The 14,383-nt window shown below is 40.1% G+C and overlaps 1 protein-coding gene and 1 long non-coding RNA gene across 2 annotated transcripts in view; one reads left to right on the plus strand and one right to left on the minus strand.

Annotated features, from left to right (window-relative positions):
* Positions 1-9,501, plus strand: part of bms1 (BMS1 ribosome biogenesis factor) — a 43,480-nt gene extending 33,979 nt beyond the window's left edge. The window contains exons 18-22 of the mRNA XM_070437459.1: positions 896-1,018; positions 4,105-4,252; positions 6,569-6,744; positions 8,119-8,280; positions 8,715-9,501. Coding sequence (XP_070293560.1) covers positions 896-1,018; positions 4,105-4,252; positions 6,569-6,744; positions 8,119-8,280; positions 8,715-8,942 — 837 coding nt within the window. The 3' untranslated portion in view covers positions 8,943-9,501. The remainder of the gene's footprint in view (positions 1-895; positions 1,019-4,104; positions 4,253-6,568; positions 6,745-8,118; positions 8,281-8,714) is intronic.
* Positions 9,502-13,333: 3,832 nt separating this feature from the next.
* Positions 13,334-14,383, minus strand: part of LOC111958578 (uncharacterized) — a 7,035-nt gene continuing 5,985 nt past the window's right edge. The window contains exons 2-3 of the long non-coding RNA XR_011474874.1: positions 13,582-13,655; positions 13,334-13,422 (exon numbers count right to left, since the gene is read on the minus strand). This is a non-coding gene — a long non-coding RNA (uncharacterized lncRNA). The remainder of the gene's footprint in view (positions 13,423-13,581; positions 13,656-14,383) is intronic.

The following is a 14,383-nucleotide window of genomic DNA, read 5'->3' on the forward strand; positions in this document are numbered from 1 at the left end:
GTGACTTGTGTGTGTAGAAGCAGGGCCTTTGGTGTCGGAGGTCAGGTCGGGAATTACGCTTGGTGAGTCTTTACTGGGGATGATAGATCTACCAGTGAATCTGGTGTGGTGCGATGATAGACGGCTGAACATGAGTTTCTGTGTTAGGATTTTGCCATGTGGCTTATAGGCTGCCAGTTCTAAGTAATTTAGTTTTTATCCCCGGACAAATATCGCGAAGTACTCTGTAACGAGTGACAGGGCATACAACGTGCCATGTGAGTGGGTGGTGATTGCGAGCCACTACCAATGCTGGCAATATGATGAGTACGCTACTCTCTGTTGTATGTGGTAATTTAGAAACAAAGATGTTAATTGCTTTTGCCTTACTTTTTTGCATTAGTATTACAGTAATTTGCCTAGTTGCAAACAGGATGCTATGTTGGATCTCTCTCTGTACAAAGTATTGACTCGGGCTGTAGGTTGATTCTGCTGCTACGATCGGGTCGCATGTTGCCGTGCTCCAAATCAATAATTACTTGAGTGCTGCCAGCCGCAAATCTCAGTTTTGGAAGATATTGACTTTTTACCACTTACGCTTTTTAGTAAATTTTGCAACTAGTACAATTGTTTACRACTCAAATTGATGCAATATCTTCAACCAGAGAAGTTGTTTTTTGAGTTCAGCTCCTCTTTAAAATGTTACCATATTATGTAAATACCCGGTAAATGGTGAACTGGATATTTGTGAACTGGATATTTGTATTAATTTGTCATTATTAGCGCAATACGTACACCTGTTACACCGAAKATGTCTCATTTTCATTTGTCAGGAGTAACATACCATGCACCAGTACACAGTATGGGWTACTTCTAGTAGTATCTTTGTTGAAGTTTTCCGTTCTCTCTCTTGCAGACCAGTTTCCGCATCGCAGCTACAGGAGTCGTCCTTGACCTGGACAAATCGGTGACCATAGTCAAAAAGCTCAAGCTGATTGGCTACCCATACAAGATCTACAAGAACACATCATTCATCAAGGTAGGATGCACCTCATAGCACTACTGACATACCATAGTTCAGCTACAATATATTTACTTTTTGTGGTAGACATTTGAGGCATTTGTTAATCTGTTGTAGAACAGAATACGAKAAATAATCTAACACTAAATCAAATTTTATTTGTCACATACACATGGTTAGCAGATGTTAATTTGAGKGTAGTGAAATGCTTGTGGAAATTATGGACCAACTGTGTACATAATGCTTTATGAATATATGAATATAAAATTAATGGTTCACAGCAAAGCTGGAAAACATTTTTTCTTTTCTTGACATGTTCAAATAACTAGATTTTTKGGGTGTTTTTTTTCTTTTTTMTTTTTCTAATTTGGCACACACTAGAGGCCATGAGTAACTTGGTCAAAAAAWAATGGCRCTATTTGGCCTACAGGGGGCGCTRTTGTAATCACTCACTTAAACCCTCATATCCATCACCCTGTTTGACCTAKAGATTTGAAACGGTTGTTGTCTTTCCTCATGTAGGTGTCTTTCCTCATGCTGAACAAATTTKCCTCAAGGACCCGTAAGGTCTGTTGGGATAGATTTCCCTCCATCTTGGACATTTTGGAAAAACGTATTCTCATGAACCATAAATCCAAATAAGACCAAAGTATGTACAGTTGAAGTCGGAAGTTTACATACATACACCTCATGATGCCATTCACTTTGTGACGTGCACCAGTCCCTCCTGCAACAAAACACCCCCACATCATGATGCTGCCACCCCCGTTCTTCACGGTTGGGATGGTGTTCTTCGGCTTGCAAGCATCCCCCTTTTTCCTCCAAACATAACGATGGTCATTATGGCCAAACAGTTCTATTTTTGTTTCATCAGACCAGAGGACATTTCTCCAAAAAGTACGATCTTTGTCCCCATGTGCAGTTGAGAACTGTAGTCTGGCTTTTTTTTATGGCGGTTTTGGAGCAGTGGCTTCTTCCTTGCTGAGCGGCCTTTCAGGTTATGTCGATATAGGACTCGTTTTACTGTGGATATAGATACTTTTGTACCTGTTTCCTCCAGCATCTTCACAAGGTCCTTTGCTGTTCTGGGATTGATTTGCACTTTTTGCACAAAAGTACGTTCACCTCTAGGAGACAGAACGTGTCTCCTTCCTGAGCGGTATGACGGCTGCGTGGTCCCATGGTGTTAATACTTGCGTACTATTGTTTGTACAGATGAACGTGGTACTTCAGGCCTTTGGAAATTGCTCCAAAGGATGAACCAGACTTGTGGAGGTCTACAMATTTTTTTCTGAGGTCTTGGCTGATTTCTTTTGATTTTCCCATGATATCAAGCAAAGAGGCACCGAGTTTGAAGGTAGGCCTGGAAATACATCCACGGGTACACCTCCAATTGCCACAAATGATGGCAATTAGCCTATCAGAAGCTTCTAAAGCCATGACATTTTCTGGAATTTTCCAAGCTGTTTAAAGGCACAGTCAACTTAGTGTATGTAAACTTCTGACCCACTGGAATTGTGATACAGTGAATTATAAGTGAAATAATCTGACTAAACAACTGTTGGAAAAAGTACTTGCCAAAACTATAGTTTGTTAACAAGAAATTTGTGGAGTGGTTGAAAAACGAGTTTAAATGACTCCAACCTAAAGTTTATGTAAACTTCCGACTTCAACTGTATGTATGTGTGCCCATGGTACATCTCTTAACTTAGTTTGAAAAAAAGCTAAGGGATTTGTTAAGAAATGGCTGGGTTATTGATAAATTAGGAAATATTTTTTTTAGGGTCATTACCATGATGAACCATGTTAAGTTTGGAATTAGTTTCCTTACTTAAAAAAAAAAAATCTCATTTAACAAATCACTTTAACTATGCTTCAAATAGTCCATTAAGATTTTTTATGATTAAGTCAGATTCACTCCAAATGTGGTCTTTGGACCGATCGCAATAGTCCCTAAAGAATGAGAAAATAATGTTGATGCATTCAAAGATGGCCACACTATACCAGTAGATGCATATTGGGACTAATATGCTAAMAAAAATACTTAACATTTTTACGTGTCYATTTTAACCACTGTAAATCCACTCCACAGTGGCCTATCAACTTGAAACTTGTAATCGCTACCATGGACTTCCCTAAGATGAAACTCACTGTATTTGGTATTGATWTCTCAAAAAACAAAGAAACTATTAACTCATTATTTGAATATGTAACGTGAATACTCAATCATCTTCTCTTCATGAACCGTGCATCAGATTCACTCCAGATTTTGTATTTCGACTCATTACATCAGTCWTCAATGGGTTAGAATTGTTTTGTTATTGTATTCATATGGGTGCACTGTACCAATAGATGCACATTAGCACATATGCTAATGATAAAAATCCTTTACAAATCTTCTTATGAACAATAAATCAGATTTGACTCCAGATTTGGTATATAGACGGGTTGGTTGTTTAGCAWCAAAACCGACACATGCGCTGCTATGGGGCAAAACAGACTGGGCTGGATTMGATTGTCAACAACATGTAAACCTATATTTCTTCTCCAATGTTTAGTCTCTCAAAAACATTGTTACAGTTGTTGGTTAGCTAGCTAGTCAATTTTAGCCATATTAGTATTGACTTTAAATCAGTTTAAACACCTCAAAACAAGACATGGTATCAAGAACAAGATTAAACTAGCTGAAACGAGTCACTTACGATTCCCCACATGGCAGTTTCTTGTCATTGTTGGTAGCTATCTGGGCATCCAGAATCACAACTCACTTCTGCACTTCTGTGCACATAGTTTTCGTGACGTTGTCAGCTAACCCATCTATAGACTCAAYGAATTAGCCTCTAATGAATTTGAGAATGATTAGTTGCTGCATTCAAAGTCGGCCACGCTACACCACTAGATGGCCCTTATAGTCCTGGTGTGATAAGAACTGAACCGATGAACATGGGACCGTGAAATTTGGTATGAAATTATGTATATGTCCTTAGAAGTTGTGTGAATATATAAAGTCAKATCAGCCCTACTACTCTGAGTATGAATGAGACTCAGGTCCACTCCAAGAAATTCAGAAAAATGTGAGCTTTACACCTCTGTTTTGTTCCCAGGGGATGTTCAACAGCGTGCTGGAGGTGGCGAAATTTGAAGGGGCCTCCATCCGAACAGTCAGTGGGGTCAGAGGTCAAATTAAGAAGGCCCTGTCAACGCCGGCGGGAGCCTACAGAGCCACGTTCGAAGACCGGCTGCTGATGAGTGGTGAGCAACTGGCGCAGTCTAGAGCATTTCATAGTCCCAAAAACAACCCGTAGCCCCCTCACCCTACCCTCTATGCGCTTATGGAGATCTGAAGGCTTGGATAGGTGAAAGTAATATGGTGAAAATTCCAGGAGTAATAGGATTTATACAATTTGACAAATTAATGTATTGCCTGCAGCAGGTTGCTCCTACTGTTTTGGTTGCACATCTCATGGAAGCGTCTATGGACGTTACAGTAATTTAGACGGAATACTGCCTTTATATTCTTATCTAGTACTTCTGGGTGTGTTTACATATTGCGTCCCTGTGCTCCTGTTACATGTTGTTCATTACTCTTATGTGTAGATATTGAATTGTGTGTTTTGTAGATATTGGTTACCTGTGCTCCTGGTATATGTTATTTAGGGCTGTCCCCTACTAAAAAAAATACTGGTTGACCGAAAGGCGTCTTGATCTTTGGACAATCAATTGGTCAACATTTTTGAAAACGTATATTTTTCCATATATAGACCTTTTGTGTTTTTAATCAAATCAACTATATATGCATTGAGCTTGTCTGATGCTTCAAGCTCACTGTTTGATTAAATAAGACGCATGACTCGAGGGAGCCAGAGATCAAGATAACCAGCAGAAAAAATCCTCCCCCAGCTCCTACTGGCTTTTGCAGATTCTGCCGTTACGCATCTGTAGTTGCCGGTAATGGGCTATACAAGGAGTTGTGTGGAATGCAAATTTATCTTACCATTTCTACTGATCACGTGCCAGTTATGGTTTTCATATGTACATTTTCGTGCAACAGTTTCATTTTATTTATAATAATGTCTATCCAAATTAAAACGATTAACCTAAAAAGTAACTTCTACCATTGCCAACTATGTAAAAATAGCCTATAAAGTCAACATAAAAACCTTGCATCCTGCAGGTAGAAAATATCCTGATAAAAATAAATATTCTATAAATCACATTGGCTACGCGTGGCCTTTCTGCAACGAACTTGAAACATTGTATTAACTTAGGTCCGGCCTGAAGCGCCTTGCAATATTGTATAAAATATTMTGGGCCCAGAGGCCGTGTCTAGACTTGACAGTTCACGCAGCTTCAGTATTCTGATCATAGAGTTCTGTTCACGGAATTCCGTACGCGTCATGCATCTACGCCTACATTTAAACGTGTCTACCGTGTCTGGATTCCCTATTCCCACCTATATTCAAATGCCAGTATGCATTCTAGAAATGGTGAAATAGGCAAAATATGATAACACAACAACTGATGGCAGTAGATAACTTCTGTGGCTAAGTAGCCAGCTAACTTCTGTGGCTAAGTAGCCAGCTAACTTCTGTGGCTAAGTAGCCAGCTAACTTCTGTGGCTAACTAGCCAGCGAACTTCTGTGGCTAACTAGCCAGCTAACTAGCAACGCCAAAGGGATTGCAAACGGGTTAGCGTAACACTAGTCCCAAAAAAGTATATTCCAAATATTAGCTAGCTGGCTAGCATTTATGAGGCCAGCAAACACGTTACTCACACACTAGGGACATATTTACTCCGTTATAATAAAAAGGTGCCTCGGTCCCAGAACAGAAGTATTCTTGAGACTTGTGGGAGGAGTGTAGATTTCGCCTACTGCACACAATGCAGCCTGACTACCTTCTGAAGTGGGCAGCCAGATCTGAACACAATCAGACCACACTTTTGTACACCTAGACCAGTCTTTTCATTGCAGTCTTTGTATTCTGATAGCAGAAGTCACATGTATGTGTCAAATGTAGACACAACCAGAGTTTCCTGCGCCAGTGAGCTCGGCACAGGAATTGTCATTCTCAATGGATGTAAAAACAGACTTTGTTTGAGGTGAAGAAAACATTACTTTGAGAAGCTCCATAGCTCATTAGTGATGGTGCGTTAAGCCAATCAGAAATTCTATCAGATCCCGAAATGGGCACATTTATATGTCAACATTTGCGATCAGGCCAGGTAGCCAATACACCTAYTTCTATGCGTAAACCTTACTCAACATTGACAGGAGTGCTCCAAACAAAAGACTAAATAGTGACTAAATTGACAAAACTCATAAATGTAATGAAATAAATCAACTGGTTTCTCACAAGTGTAGCATAGGTTGTGCGCTCTGCAAACAGTGTTCACTCTGACAATGATTAGTCTCGCMCTCCGTAATGGATTAGTTCACTGAGAAATATATATTTGCTACTGTCCAACGGAATACAATATTTGTCGACCAACCGCCTATCGGCCAAACAATCGACCAGTCAAATAAYTGGGGTCAGGAAAAATGTTATTAATTACGTGTGTGTGTGTAGACATTGTGTTCCTGCGCTCCTGGTACCCGGTGTCAGTCCCTCAGCTCTACAACCCCGTGACCTCCCTGCTGATGCCAGCGGGCCAGAAGGACAGTTGGTCGGGCATGAGGACGGTGGGCCAGTTGAAACACGACCTGGGGATCCGCAACAAGCCGAACACAGACTCGCTGTACAAGGTAAGGAATGTCCGCTCACTGTTCTGCTGCTAAACCTAACCGTAACCCTAGCAAGCAGTTGCATATCAACAGTTTGACCATCTGTAGATTATCTATAGGGGACTATCCAAATACAGTGTGACCTGATCTTTTGATAAAGCTCAATTTATTAAATATGGAGGCAGTTAGAGTATCAACTATTTATTGTTCACAAAAGAGGTGTGTTTATTAGTCATTTTAGGTATTTTGGGTGAATAACTTAACTTCAAGCATTTGGTAAATAAAAATGGTGCAAAACATAACACCACACAGATTCATTTATGAGTGCAATTCCTACTTCCTGACAATCTGAGAACCATCCAGCTRCGTACTGAAGGCGAATCTCAAAAGTCATGCATGTGTGTCTCAGACAGTGTTTTTGCATCTCAGATGGCATGTGTGCAGTGCATTAACACCCTGGACCAGAGCTATACCCTATCACTAGCTCTGGTCCAGGGTGTTAGTGCACTGCACACATACAAGTCTGCACATTAGCTCTGGTCCAGGGCGTTAGTGCGCTACACACATCATTTGAGCCACTACATATCGTAGTGGCCGACGTTGGGAAAGTGTTCAGGATTAATTTAGTTTTGTAATACTTTTTGGATACATATCCTACTTGTATATTTTCGGGGGGAAATCACTACAACTAAGCAACCACTTTTGCTTGTGCTTTAGCTGTCACCTTGATATATTGGCTACGCTAGCTAACTAGCTGACTACTTCCCTCGCTGTAAGGTTAAAGGATTTGTGGGAAAGCTGTGCTCGGCAGGCGGGGGCGAAGGACACTGTCCTGGTGACTGTATCAGACTGTATCACGCGGTGACATCCAGGTGGTTACCAATAGAAGTTATTTCTCATATAGGCTGCTATCCTACTTGGAATAAAAAAACTTGGCACAAAATATTTGGCTACGTTAGCTAACACCAGCAACACCGTGATACAGCTGCCCAGTGGGAAGCACCTCTGGTTGGCAGGCACCTCGATACAACAGGCTTGTCGTCATGCTTCCCAAAKCATGTCACTGTGACATCCATGGTGACCAATATTACAAGTTTTTCTTGCTCGCCCATCAGAATAAACATATCTCTTTAACTAGCGCCCCGCATTTAATGTCTGTTGTCCGTATGTGAAACTGAAGGCAACTTTCCACATTGCGTGGACAGTAAAGTTTGTCTAAAWCTGATTTCACCACGTTAACGCYCCATCTTCTCTGGCACCATTTGACATCCGTCCTCAGCTCCAATGTCTCACAGCATCTGTAGTATGAAAAGGTATCTGCTTAAGCCAGACTATTGGCCTGGTTGGATTCTGAACCTCTGACCTAACCYTTGACCCTTTCTCCCCCCTTGKCAGCCGGTGGTGCGAGCGCAGCGCCACTTCAACAAGCTGCACATCCCCAGGGAGCTGCAGAAGGCATTGCCCTTCAAGAGCAAGCCCAAACAGGACCAGCCCAAGGGCAAGACGCCCAAGGACCTCCAGAGGCCCGCTGTCATACGGGAGCCCCACGAGAGGAAGGTAAGGGTCTCCTTATGGAAACAATAATGAAAAATCCCATTGGATTCTGTGATGATTGTCAGATTTGCTAATTTTCTTTTTCTYTGATGTACTAATATGCTGTGAAAGCGAAAAACAATCACCACCTTATTTTATAAGAAATCGGACTGGCCAAGGTACAGGCTTTTGTTCTAGCCCAGCAGTAACACATTTGATTCAACAAATGGAGGTCTAGATTTAAGACAAAGTTGATTATCTAAATCTGTGTAAATGCTGGGCTGTAACAAAAACCTACACCGTCGCCCCCCCGTTTTCTGCCAACAATACCTGCAGTACTGCCTGCAGTACCACAATCAGCCTTGAACATTTGTGGCTTCAATGACTGCCCCTGACACAACCACACACGAATGACACTGCATTTGAAATCTGAGCGTGTGCCCTCTCTTGTCCACCAGGTGGCGGCGCTGCTCAGCGCACTGAGCACAGTGCACAACTACAAGAGCAAGAAAGCGCACACGGCGCAGCACGCTAAGCACAAGGGCTTCCTGCGGCAGCGGGACAAGGCGGAGGAGGACAAGCTCAAGAGGCAGAAGGAGGCAAAGAAGAAGCTTTACCGTATGATGGGCCAGAAGGAGAAGAAGAGTCAGAGGTCCAGTCTGAAAGGGGCCCCGCTTGATGACTGATTTGTAAATCAATGTGACTCTCTTAAAGACCAGTGTAATAACTTTTCGGCCTACCAATGGAATGGAATTAATCCTCTGTTTAAGCATAATCTGTTGGGCTGCAGTGGAGTAGGGTGAAATCGCCCCTAGATGCTGATCTTGGGTCAGTTTAGCAGTTTCCCCGTTAAAGGGATACTTTGGGATTTTGGCAATGAAGCCCTTTGTATTCTTCCCTAGAGTCAGAAACTCATTCATGGATACGATTTTTATGTCTCTGCATCCAGTATGAAGGAAAGATTGGGGGAGGGGAAGCTTATCCTAGATCTGTACCTAGGGGGATCTTCACCCAGAGGGTCTGCAGTACTGGGGTAGSAGACAGTGCAAATGCAAGGAATAGATGAACATCCTTCAGCTTCTGTAGCCTGGTTGTGTAATGTGGTTTTTCAACGCCAGTTATTGACACCTCATTTTGAGTGGTTCCATAGTGGAACTAGAAAGAACTGTATATTAGTCATATCTTGACCACTTTTCCAGCTTCAATCTTGTGTGGTGTTTAAATAAAAAATAAATTACAAAAATGCTATGCGTGTGCCTTAACTCTAAAAGAGCATAAAAGTAAAGTGTAATTCTATAATATATTTTGATCGAGTAGAAGTTTCATAATGGCTAGGTTGTTAGGAATGCACTGATAAGTGGAAGCACATGGCATTTCAGCAACTTTGAAGTTGTGCCTGTTGTCAGAGARMWCTCATCATGGATATAACCTGTTTTAGCATGGACATTGGACTTCCACCGTTTTAAATAAGGTCTGTGTTCCGTGTAGGCTTAACTTGGCRGGACATTTTGATAACCATGTAAATGTTGGTAAATAAGGTGACATCAATATATTCGGCTCTATTTACACTCAGATTCTAAAATGCTAATTAGACATCATGCAAGACTACAAATCCCTACAAGATCCTGCACGTCATCTCTGACACCTTTGCTAACATGTATTGTGTCAATTTAAAACTTGYACAAGGCAGCTCACAGAATTGTCAAWTTTAAAGACATTTATTCATTACTAAATTTAGCTAACATTAGATAGTTAATCCAGAGATTCTTACCTTTGCCTCTATTCGGCAGTCTCGTTCAGATCATCGTGGCATTTGTAGTTCTTTATGATGGCTACATTAGCATTTCATTTTGGGGGGGGTTAAATACAGGCAAATATATTGATAAAAGCCACCTTGTCCTAGACTAGAGAGATTTTACATGGTTATCAAATGAGCACGCCAGGGTACGCTGACACGAAACACGGCCCTTATGATTTTCTAAAACCCCCATGGAGAAAAATGAATGGTGGAAAAGCGATTGGAACCATTTCCTTGTTTGACCACTAGGTTTTATGCAGGGATGCAAACTCGGAGGCCCAAAAAGGTGACCCTTTTTTCTTTGCAGTGAGCAGCAAAAAAAAATCCTGCTAGGGGAAATGCAGGTTTAAACAACAAAAAATATGATCTACATGATCAGTCTGTGTAAAATAAAAAGTGGTTAATGTGAACCTAACTCACAGCTAAAAAATGTCAAAGCAATCCAATGTTATTTGTTGCCTAGACTTTACAGCAAATGACACAGGTCTTGAGAAGAAAAAAACCCACAAATTTTGCAGTTAGCCATGGCAGCCTTTATAATAGAACGCTTGTGACCACACACACACAAATATTGCTCTTGGGGAAAAAACKTMTTAAAGTAGAAATAGAACGAAACAAAMAGCCATTCTATTTTTGCTCTATTATAGTGGTCACTATAGTAGACATTGATCAAGTACACAAGCCTACATGTGTGCAAAAATATCCTGAGTAAAAAAAAATCAAATCCCACTCAGAAACACACGTKTTACTGTCAAGTTCAACAAAAGCAATATCTTTGGGCTACACTGCACATTATACACTTTCTGCCTGTAGACATCTGTTCTACAATGTGCCAGCAGAGCATGATATCAATTATGCCAACAAAGGGTCTCTTTCAGACAGAGAGTACACCTGGCATACCCATTTGTATCCACTGTAGTGAGAAAGAGGGAAAGTATGTGGTGTAATTTTCAACTCTTTCTATAGTGGCTTACACGAGTCACGTATGTCACCTATTTTGGATTCAAAATGGCGAATTGGGCCGAAAGGTGACTAGTTTGCTTCCCTGTTTATGGGTATGATGACTCAACCTGTGGTACTTTTGGTACTGTCAGATACAAAAATGAGTCCTCTGTCTCTATGGCCTGTTGTCACCCGTATCTGCCCTCTCATTGGCTACAATGGTCCCACCTGATCTCGCCTCCTCCCACACCTGCCATCCATCTTTGAGAACATGTATTTTCATTGTTAGTGGTCATTCGAATATAGATTAACACATTCTAAGGAGAATTTATACGCTGTGTTCTGAGATAGTCGATTAACATGACCTTTTATGAATGCTTCAATGTTCACAAAGTGACATCAGCGGATGAACATGATCTCAGAATAAAACGTGTAAAATCGAAGCCTGTGTTTACCATAGACTTTTTCAGTAAAAAAAAAAAGTTAAATAAAGTGTAGCATGTTAGGAAAGCATTTTCACGAACCGTTTGCCTAAACTTACTAGGTTAGAAGTAGGTTAAGGTTAGGAAAAGGGTTAACCTGCTACGAAAAGTCACTTTCGGTCGTAGCGGTGTGTTTTTAGGGAATCTCGTGTGCAACAGCTGATTACTATGTCTCTAACTACAGTTATTTTGCCTGGATCTGACTCCTTAATCTCATCTGCATTCTGCACTGATATGATAACTCCAAATATCTGAAAGTACTATTGTGGGTCGCTACCAGGGAGTTGCCTTCAACAATCCAGCACCTATTTTAAATCTGTGCAGGTAAAGGAAAGAAGAAAATTCCACTTCACGCTTGATGCACTGTGGTACTAAATTTTGGTTGTCTGTTTTCGTTAACTTGTCCCCATAGAGAAAGCATAGTGAATGTGTCATTCTTTGTGGTAAAGAATATGGATACAATGGCAAAAATGGTTAAGTTCTCAAATGATCTTACAAGCTATGCAGAACATCAACCAAAACACTGCAAGGTGGGCAAAAGGTGAATTATAGTGCTTTATTAGTCTATCTGCAGATATTAAATTGCTGCTTAGTCACGAAACGTGGCAATTCCTTAAATTGTGTAGGCAACGCCATACACACATCTAAAAAAAAAAAAAAACGTCCATTGTTCTGTCACAAATGTTTAACAAAATTATATTTGAACTCTGCCGATTCTCCACCGAGGTAAAGAGTTTCAGGTTGGATATTCGACGGATATTCGCCTGTAGTCTTATGTCCACCAACAGCAGTTAGGGACCGTAACATAGTGACAAATCAAATTTCAATAGCTATTTAACCATTACTCCTAAAACTTTCAAAGCTGGTTCTAGCTAACCCGATGGCATAGACACACATTGCACACTTATTTTTTGTCGATTTACATCTCGCACTTGAAAATTATTTATTTACATTTTTGAATTTGAATAGCTCCTTGGTCATATGACCTACTGAACTCAAACGAGGTTCAGAATGTCCACTCAGGGGGCCTACACATTGCACACCCTTTAGTTTGTCCATTTTCATCTCACACGTTTTTACATACATTTTTCTAAATGTAAACTTTCAATAGCTCCTTGGTCATGTGACCTTCTGACTTCAAACATGGTGCAGAATGTACCCTTCTATATTGCACACTCTTGTTTGTGTACTGTAAAATCCTGTGGTGTAACGTACATTTTTCATAGTTTTAAATTTCAATAGCTCCTTGGTCATGTCAATTACATACCTAAGAAGCGTGCAGTGGATATACACCCATATTGCATATCCTCTAGTTATGTCTCTTCTATATTGTTGTACATTAATATTAGATTGACAATTAGGGGGTTCAGTCCAGTGTTGTTTACCCTTTTCTTTAATAGTTATAATAATTGGTAGTTCTAAGTACTTATTTTCCCTGTTTTTTATTTTTCCACAGTATTTAACAGTGGTACACAATAGGAGAGAGACAGATAATATCTCCTTTCGTTGTTAATATCAACCATAAAGGGGAAAGTACGAGAGTCATGCTATTAATTGTTCAAAGCAGGGATGGAGAGTGAGGTAGGCTGCAGTGGGTTTGMTGGTCATATATACTGAACATGTAACCACAGTAATGGTGGCCAGTAAATCAATGAATAAAAATKTAATATTGACAAATTAAACAGAAGTTGTAGACCTTTAATCTTTTCCAACATGTCAACAGACATGTAACAATGAAATGTTTCATACTTATTTGAAGTTAACTTTCTCTTTATCCCTGGTTGATGTGCATTTCAGAGCCTCTTCAGTGTGGATGGGGTATAGCATACATTTTCAACAACAAAGACTGCACTTCCAGTTTGTGTTCTTTACTCTGTTGAACAATTTTGTCTTCATTCCTAGTTACAGCACATGGAACCACCGTTGGCATGCAAAACATTCAATCTAAAACAAAACAAAGTGTAACACGTTATAAATAATATCAAATATCAATGCAGTATGACGAATGACTAATTAGCCATCCATTGTGTTATATCATAAATTGGTCTTGCATGCTGTCACTGTTGTCAAAAGATTATAAACATGTTAAATAAAGTTACTAACCCAGTCAGTCTTTGGGCCACATCCAGGTTCTTYATCAGTGGCACACATGAAGCAGTTGTTGGCTTTGTTGAACTCTGAAATCATAGGCATGAATTGAACATATGGCTGTCCAACACAACTACATAAAAATAAAGAATTTACATTTACTTTGAATTAAATGCATACCAGACATTTTTAGTATATCCTCAGCCATTTCTTTTTGCTCCATGTGTTTTTGAAGGTTCCATAACAATTTGGGATGTTGGGGAAGTTCTGTGCAACTTCCTTGACCAGCTACACCAAAAAATAAAATTGTTTTTGACCTAATTGTCACAACAGCTAACCATTCATTGTTGAAAATATAACTATCAAACCTGCATTACAAAGACCCCACAGCTGAAGGTGTCCTGCTGCATGGTGTGAGTTATTTCCCCTCCTTTACACTTTGTCTGCCCAGTCTTTTCCATGGCAGGATCTTCTCATTTTGAAGTATTCTCTTTTTTATGTAAAAATAATGGAATTATGAGTTATAGGCAAATGAATACACAAGCCAAATTTGAATGCTGTTTTCTTTATCACTATAATCTAGTAGAGGTMATTTCCTTTATGCCCCATTCTACACACAGCCTAAATTATAGGCACTGAACCATTTACAGGACAATAATAAAAGTAGCATATAGGATCCAACCCAATCACAGAGTGAATAAATGTMGAGCGTTTGTAGACTTTAAGAAAAAAATATTAAGTGACAGTTTCATCAGTACGTGCTTAAAGTCATATCGCAAAGATCACAGATGACAGTGCCCACCAAATCTATGACAAT

Source organism: Salvelinus sp. IW2-2015, linkage group LG35, assembly GCF_002910315.2.
Source record: "Salvelinus sp. IW2-2015 linkage group LG35, ASM291031v2, whole genome shotgun sequence".
NCBI lineage: Eukaryota > Metazoa > Chordata > Actinopteri > Salmoniformes > Salmonidae > Salvelinus > Salvelinus sp. IW2-2015.